Here is an 8,988-nt window from a genome sequence, read left to right on the forward strand (position 1 = left end):
CATGAGAGAGAGAGAGAGAGAGAGAGAGAGAGAGAGAGAGAGAGAGAGAGAGAGAGAGAGAGAGAGAGAGAGAGAGAGAGAGAGAGAGAGAGAGAGAGAGAGAGAGAGAGAGAGAGAGAGAGAGAGAGAGAGAGAGAGAGAGAGAGAGAGAGAGAGAGAGAGAGAGAGAGAGAGAGAGAGAGAGAGAGAGAGAGAGAGAGAGAGAGAGAGAGAGAGAGAGAGAGAGAGAGAGAGAGAGAGAGAGAGAGAGAGAGAGAGAGAGAGAGAGAGAGAGAGAGAGAGAGAGAGAGAGAGAGAGAGAGAGAGAGAGAGAGAGAGAGAGAGAGAGAGAGAGAGAGAGAGAGAGAGAGAGAGAGAGAGAGAGAGAGAGAGAGAGAGAGAGAGAGAGAGAGAGAGAGAGAGAGAGAGAGAGAGAGAGAGAGAGAGAGAGAGAGAGAGAGAGAGAGAGAGAGAGAGAGAGAGAGAGAGAGAGAGAGAGAGAGAGAGAGAGAGAGAGAGAGAGAGAGAGAGAGAGAGAGAGAGAGAGAGAGAGAGAGAGAGAATGCATGTGTGCCTCTAGATTGACTCCTCTCTGTCCACTGCCTGGGTGACTGTAACATTCCACACAGTACTGAAGCTTAACCCTTTCACTGTTATATGCAACAATTCACAGCACTAAAGGCAAAGGAAGGAATCTTTATAAACATCTACAACAATGAAGGGGATTAAAAAAAAAAATCAATTTCTAGCCAGTATAATGTTTAGAGAGAACAAGAAAATGTCTCAGAGTGGTTAGTAATTAAGGAAAAAAGTGACAAATAGCAGTGGAAGGTGGAGTTATCACACACTTGGGACCACAGAGTTTCAAAAGCAGAGATATAAGGCACAGTGTTTGCATTTGAGTGACAGTTGTACATATGACTTTCCTCAAGTTCTAAAATGTTACCTTTACTTACAAATCCAAGTAACATTTGTGAAGCCTTCCTTTGTTTTATGAAAGAAGTCACTGTGAGGTCAACCCTTTGAATACTATGATTTGTTTGGCTTCTTAGCTTAATGAGATGATCTGGTGCAAGTAATTTCCAAAGACAACACTGCCAACAGGAGGGATGACAGTGGTTAAAATCGTTTAGTGACTAGTTTTTACCTTTGGTCAGTCAGATAATTTATGTTTGCACAAATAAAGTAAGGAGTCATGCTGCCAAGAGCAGTCAAAGGGTTATTATCAGCTACTGTGGCAAAAATACCTCTAAGAACTATTGATATTCTGCTTCATTTGCTGCATGGCCAGCCAGTCCTGGGAGGCACTGGACCACAGGAGCTGAGGGTTGGGACAGCCTCTGTTGCTTCTCCTCAAGGATGCTGATCCTGCTGTGTCCCATCTGCATCACCCAGGACTGCTGCTCAGTATGTTGTTGAGCAGCCTCTAAGAAATACAAACGGTAAATATTGTCATCCAAAACTTTGTATGTATGTCATTTAGATCTCCCACTGCCAATGCACCATAGTGTTGTCCTGGGATGGTTTGATCATGTTATAAGAAGAGAAGACCAGGAACTGATACAAAAAAAAGTTAAGGGAAGATTCTCTCTCTCTCTGAGAGAGAGAGAGAGAGAGAGAGAGAGAGAGAGAGAGAGAGAGAGAGAGAGAGAGAGAGAGAGAGAGAGAGAGAGAGAGAGAGAGAGAGAGAGAGAGAGAGAGAGAGAGAGAGAGAGAGAGAGAGAGAGAGAGAGAGAGAGACTACTTACATCTCACATGTAATAACCCTCATCGAGGATTCTCCCAGCACCATGAAGAACAGCTGGTGTGATGGTCATGGTCATGGCTGCTGTCCTGTAGGAAGACACACAATACATGGCATATCTCTCTCTCTCTCTCTCTCTCTCTCTCTCTCTCTCTCTCTCTCTCTCTCTCTCTCTCTCTCTCTCACCCACACACACACACACACACACACACACACACACACCATGCATACCTTGCTAAATAGTGTTACCCCAGCATCTCCCCCACTTTGATCCCTGATAAGGCATCACAGGATCCTTAAAACATCTATAACATAATTTTTTCAAATGGTCATGCCTGCAGTTTTAAGTCATATTTGTGTTGGGTAGCCAGCAGATATTGTAAAGTATAGCTTTGGGTACTTGTGGCATGCCAGAATTCTTGTGGTTTCCCATGAATGCCATTCTGTGCACTTTTCACTTTCTAAGTAATTGCACGAGTGTCTCCATCTCACGTTTGCATCAAAGTACCTATCTGTGTTGTTGTACATGTGTCTGTTCCACACGGAGCACAGCATGTATTACAGGTGTGTCTGCAACCATCACCACCCCTGCTATTGCCCACAGCACCAGCAGCCTGCCTCATGTTACTTCTTTTGTAATGTAGCAAAGAATAATCATTAAACTCAGTCAAAATCTAAGGAATATTATAGCCAAACAATGTAACAGGAACAACATTAGTTGTTGCAAAGCCTTGCTCTTCCTTTGTTCACAATGCAACAGCAGCAGCAGCAGCAGCAGTGGTGTCACCTGCCACAATATACATGTTTATAATTGTAAAAAAAAACATTTATTTTCATAAAAGTGAATAAATATAATAAACTCTCCATGCTAGATGATGATGATTCTCAGTGCTTTTTGTCTGAGTGAAAGCCTTTAGTGGCGGCGGCACAATACCACATTGCCAAAAAGCCATTTGATGTACCATTTTCAATGCATCAGTTACTAATTGACTTAAATAATTTAAAATTTACCTACATGAAAATAAATTTATAATACAATGTTTGGGTTTACTTGTCATTGTCAGGGTTTGGTACCAAATGCAGGCTTTTGTTTACCGATGATACTCACGGAGAAAGTAACCTGTTTTCAGAATAACAAATTTGACGCTTGAACCAAAGGGATACAACAGAGAGCTGTTGCTGCTGCCACTACAATAACAACTGACTGTACAAGTATATATATATATATATATATATATATATATATATATATATATATATATATATATATATATATATATATATATATATATATATATATATATATATATAAAGCATCTCAAGGAGCTGAGCCAGCATCCTTCAATAGCATCCTTTGGACATGACTGCTACACTGAATACTTCCTGCACAGCTATGTAATCATGTTGTCAGAATCCACATCCCAAGGGGGAAGGTGCTTAGTGCATAGTACAATGTGGGGTACTAATACTCAGGAATACTTATTGCCTTCTTGGCAATGACAACAACAGGCAGACTGAAGAAGAGAACTAGTTGTGGTGAGGTCAGCCAGTCCTGAACATGAATTTTTAAAGTTTTTAGGATTTAAATCATAAGCATGGTTTACTGATCTGAGGTAAGGATCTTTCTAAGGGAAGATAAGAAATAACTGCATATCTCTGACATATGTGGGTGTCTTTCATTTGAACCCTGCAGATGCTAAAGAACAACTGTAAGGTAAATGTCTACATCTCTGTGTACCAGGCTTACATTTCCTCTAAAAGGAGAAAACTGAGACAAGGCATCCATTTGTACTCATGGACTTTGTCTCATCTACAACCATCTCTTGAAAAGTTTACCTCAGCCTCTAGGCCATGGAAACACATATAGTAACATCTCAACAGATTATGATTTTACAAGACATCTTGGTTACTGAATTAACTTGCATGAAAAGGAGAAGATAGGGTTAGGAGAATCTTGGCTAATGTTACACAGATCCATAAAACACACAAAGTTATACACTTTTTATCATCCACTACCTGCTCAACAATGAGTGTACATTAGGTTAACAAGACTGGCTTTTTCTTTTGCCAGTTGTTCTGCTGGGAAAGACAACAGACTGCGGAAACTCACGCTTGTACTGCGGCTTGTTACTGAAAAACAGGAACGATACAAGACTAAAAACAGAAAACATGATGACAACCTCAGTGTAAAACTTCATGATCTCTTACCTTGCAAAATGTGAGGTGGACAGCCATCTGAAAGTCCAATTCATCCTGCTGCTCCTTCTCCAGCACTGTAAGGATGGCACTGGCAGAGTTGTGAGCATCCTGGGTTCTTGCAAATTGAGGTGAGGCAGTCATGTAACTTGAGCATGAGAAGGTTGCTGGTTGGGAGTTCTCAATGGCCGGGGAGGGTTGGCATGGGGAGGCAGCTAGTGAGGCATTGGCATCATGTTTGAAAAGAGTTCGTGCTCTCTTCTGCAATTGTTTTTCCCTCAGACGGCTCTGATGGAATTGGGATCTTGAAGCATTAGGATAACTTGCAGTGATTGCTGCTTCAAGACTATTAAATTTTACCTGGTTAATGTGGCCAACTGTGTGGAGTGTTGGTGTTTGGGGATGTAAACTTGCTGGTCTGAGAGAACTTAAAAAGTTTGATGGTAGTGGAAACCGTGAACTGCCATCAAGCAGAACCTCAGCCCCATCCTGTGGGAAGAAATGCATCTTGGATTATCAAATTTCAGCTGTAAAAATGTTTAGTATGTTGTGTCATTCTGAACTAGCACAGAATTTCAGGGTTTACATACTGAGAGATAATGATAAGCTGTGTAGGAGACCAATAACAAGATAGCTAAAATCAAGAGATAATAGAGGACAAAGAGGACATAGGGAAAAGGAAGGAGGTATGCATCAGCAAGAAATATAACCAACCTGAATGTGAAAAAATGACAATCAAGAGCTCTTCAATAAAGTGGAAAAAAAGTCTGCCAACAACAAAGCTGAAGAGTCAAATTCCAAACCTGTGAGTGTTCTTTCAGCACACAGAAACACAAGTCCAACACCCTTACTTACCAGGTCAGTGTGATTACCAAGGCCTGAGTGAGGTGTTGGTACTTGGGATCTTGATGCACCTGCTGCCCAAGGAGGACTTGCAGAGTTTGGTTCTGCAGAAGCATCAGACTTGCATGCACTGCCCTCAGCAATGTCCAGCAGACTGTAATTCACTGGCAGGGAGGAGACTGGCTTCACTGCCCCATCCTGTATGGAGAAATGCATCCAGAATCATCAAACTCCAACAGTGAAGTGAAGCGAGGTGATTTAAGGATTTCTTGCATCATCCAACAATGAAAATATGCCTAGTGGTCAGGTCATTCAGAACTAGCATAGGATTTTAGGGTTTTATATACTGAAAGAAAATGGATGAATTGTGAAGCAAAAATAGATAACAAGATGGCAAAAGTTGAGAGATAATGGAAGACCAAAAAAAGGGAAGAAGTGGTGAAAGGATTTAAAAGAAACACACAGCTGTTTTGCTACATGAAAACAATGAGAGAATTAACTGAAATTTTGCTACCTACTCGTATAACACAAAAGAGAGAAATGAGCTCATGAAGAAAGTGTGGGAATGAAATTGAAAATCCAAATAGGAGAGGATGGCCACTTGAAAGATGGAAGGGTAAGGTAAAGGGAGTACATGTTGTGCACTGCCTTGACACACCATGGAAGCACTTGAGAAATGACACTCACAGAAACACAAGTGCCACACCTTCACTCACCATGCCAAGCTGATCACCAAGGTCAGTGTGGCCTGTTCCATCACTGCCCTGGTCCATTTGTCACATCACTCCCTAGGTCCATCTGTCCTGTCATTACCCAGATCCATCTGTCTCATCAATGCCCAGGTCGATCTGTCTTGTCACTGCCTATGTCTATTTGCCCAATCACTGCTCAGGTCCATCTGTCCCATCACTGCCCAGGTCCAACCACCCCATCAATCCCCAGGTTCATCTGTCCCATCACTTCCCAAAGTCCATCCACCCCATCAATCCCCAGGTTCATCTGTCCCACCACTGCCCAGGTCCTGCCACCAGACACTCACCTTACGACACTTGGGACAGCTTGTCTTGCCCTGGCTATGCAGACATCCCAGGCAGAAGGCACAAAAGGTGTGGCCACAGGTGGGCAGCAACAGCGGCCGGTGGTCCTTGGGGTCGTATGGAGTAAAGCACACTTGGCAGGTCGGCTGTGGCAGGTATGAGGACAATGTTTCTATACAGGAAATTAAAATGAAGTAGGGGAACCAGATTATATATATATATATATATATATATATATATATATATATATATATATATATATATATATATATATATATATATATATATATATATATATAAACTATTTAGACTTCTTTCACAGCCTGAGTCACCATCTTTTCATCTCTATTACATTTCCACACAAACTTTTCAACATACCTATAAAAGTTGCACATAGCTCAAGGAATAAAAAATGCAAAGAAGCTTCTCAGATGTTAAAGTGGTGACAGTCAACATAGGCAAGGTTAAGTGTGATACAACAGCAAATGTTGCATATAAGAAATGTTGCATATTTTCAAATGCTTCAGATCTTCATAAGGACTGATTTTCAAAAGCTACAGAGATTACAACTTGGAGGTTTGCATGGATTTTTTTTTCTTCCCTCCCATACTTAGTCTTCGTTAAACTATCGCTGGAATCAGGAAAACACCCCAAAACCACAATGAATTCCACTAGTACCTCTTAACGTTGTCAAAATAGGATGCTGAAACATTTAAGATTATGGTCCTTAATCTAATACTGACATTGCATCTTCTAGGAGCTGAGGAAGTTATCATGTGTATTATGATAGATGTAGGAAAAAAGAATGGGAGGAAGATAGAAAAAATCTGCAAAAAATCCTCATTTGCAACAGGAATATCATAGAAGAAAAATGTCTAAAAGTTAGTTGCACACATAAGGTACATAATACTGTACAACATCATTTTAGTACTGATGTCCGGCAAATTATGAGAATTAATTGGATATGCAATATCTGGGCAACATCTGCACATGCCACGCAAGAATTAAGACAGATATAGGAAGGATTACTATATTTGCTTTAGTTTACAAATGCCTTTTTACTATAAGATTACTCTAAAGCCCTGCACCAGTTCACAGTTGGTGCTACTCCACCTGACACTACCACCTCATGTGTTCATTATAAAACTGAGGGAATTATCTAGATAACTTCACTTCTCTCCTACTTGTCATGAAGAGTTTTATTGGCATCTCAAAGCTTTCTGTGCAGTCTGAAAGGAGGATGAGAAAAAAGGCTGGATGAAGTTTCTAAAATAAGATGTTGCTATATTTAATAACTGACTGAAAATCCACCAGGAAGTCAATTTCTTGTGCTTTTTGATGGCAACCAAAATTGAGTATCTTATATTTGCTCTACTTTATCTATTTACTTGTATTCATAAATAAAATATTCTCATTAATTATATACTTATATATATATATATATATATATATATATATATATATATATATATATATATATATATATATATATATATATATATATATATATATATATATATATATATATATTATGATGTCCATTTTTGTCCAAAGTTCAAGGGTTAATTGTCTGCTTTGAGATGGATTCTCTCTCTCTCTCTCTCTCTCTCTCTCTCTCTCTCTCTCTCTCTCTCTCTCTTGAAAGTTAAATGAGGTTTGCTCAAGTCAGTTAAAGGAAGATATGGTTCAGTTCATTAAAGTAAGGTAAAGTTAGGTAAAGTAAGGTTTGGTTAAGTCAAGTAAAAATAAGGTTTGGTCAGGTTAGGTAAATCTTAGTCAAGTTAGATTAGCTTTGGTCAAGTCTGCTAATGTTTGGTCTAGTTAGGTAAGGTTTGGTCAAACTAGGTCAAGTTAGGTAAGGTAAAGTTAAAGTAAGGAGGGGTTAAATTTGATAACATAAGGTTAAAAAGATAAAATACACTACTAGTAGGGTAGACAATACAATGGATTACACTAAAATATACAGGGTTAAACTTTGACAATACACTGGATTAGACTAAAACACACTGGATCAGACTAAAATATACACTGGGTCTGATAAGAAACAATGGATCACACAATATAAAGTTAAAAGACTGAGTTAGGTTTCAAAACAAATGGTAATAAAAAAAAAAAATTGGCAACCGGCTTAAGCTTAATAACAGTAAAGCCAGTATTATTGGGATACTATTTCCTTTAGGAGCATCCTCCTCCTAAATGACTCCTTGTTTCATATTTGGAGATTCACATCCTTACAACAACAAAACCAACTCTACTTGGAGAACACAATAATAAACACTTAGAGAGAGAGAGAGAGAGAGAGAGAGAGAGAGAGAGAGAGAGAGAGAGAGAGAGAGAATCTTTTTAGTTTAAACTGTGATATCTTGTTACCTGACTCATGATTCTTTTCCTTGCCACCACAGCACTTCAACACCACCACTTCACTCCGCGCAGTAACGAATGGTACGGTGTGAGAAATAAATTAGTTTCCTTCCTGTTTTGTTCCCGTCCCGTTCAGTGTTGCCAGATGCAGCGCTCCCTGATTTGAAGCTATTTGGGTTCTAAAACATTGTTGTGCCGAATCGCTCGGAAACCACTGTAAAATAAATTTTTCCGGGAATCAACATTTGTATGAAGTTATGCTGGTAAATAAGTACTGTTGTGTTGTCTGTGGAATGTTAGAAAAAAAAAAAAAAATCCAAGGGTCCGGTTGAGTAATCGGGTTGCCGTGGGGGTCTTTTCCTATCAATGTGCATAATCTTTATCTACCAGTGAAATTATGAAACCACTACTTAACTAACACAGTCTGCGAAAAGTTGTCGAGATAGGCGAGTTTTGAAAATGGCACACCTAAATTCCTCTCATAAAACCTACCGTTCCCGTGCATTTCATGCTATTTATTTCAAAACCACATGTATGATTCATTGTAATGCGCTTGTTATTATTACTGAACTAGCCTGCCAAATTTTGTTTCTTATATGACAACAGCATAACCATCCATCAGCAAACCCTTCTCCTTCGCACTCACTCATTTGTACTACTTCATATCCCGGTCATTCCTAGAGTAAAAAAAAATAATAATAAAATAAAATAAAATAAAATAATAAAAAAAAATAAATAAATAAAATAAAAATAAATAAATAAGAAAAAAAAAAAAAAAAAAAAAAAAAAAAAATATATATATATATATATATATATATATATATATAT

The 8,988-nt window shown here is 38.9% G+C and overlaps 1 protein-coding gene across 1 annotated transcript; it reads right to left on the bottom strand.

Moving 5' to 3' along the window:
* Positions 1-436: 436 nt before the first annotated feature.
* On the bottom strand, positions 437-8,408 carry LOC135104899 (uncharacterized). Its single transcript, XM_064012641.1, has 6 exons — positions 8,170-8,408; positions 5,802-5,945; positions 4,775-4,960; positions 3,932-4,408; positions 1,728-1,812; positions 437-1,405 (listed from the first exon to the last, which is right to left on the bottom strand). Exons 1-5 carry the CDS (start codon positions 8,176-8,178, stop codon positions 1,747-1,749), a joined length of 882 nt encoding a protein of 293 aa, XP_063868711.1. The 5' UTR covers positions 8,179-8,408; the 3' UTR covers positions 437-1,405; positions 1,728-1,746.
* Positions 8,409-8,988: the final 580 nt, after the last annotated feature.

This window comes from Scylla paramamosain, chromosome 11 (genome assembly GCF_035594125.1).
Source record: "Scylla paramamosain isolate STU-SP2022 chromosome 11, ASM3559412v1, whole genome shotgun sequence".
NCBI lineage: Eukaryota > Metazoa > Arthropoda > Malacostraca > Decapoda > Portunidae > Scylla > Scylla paramamosain.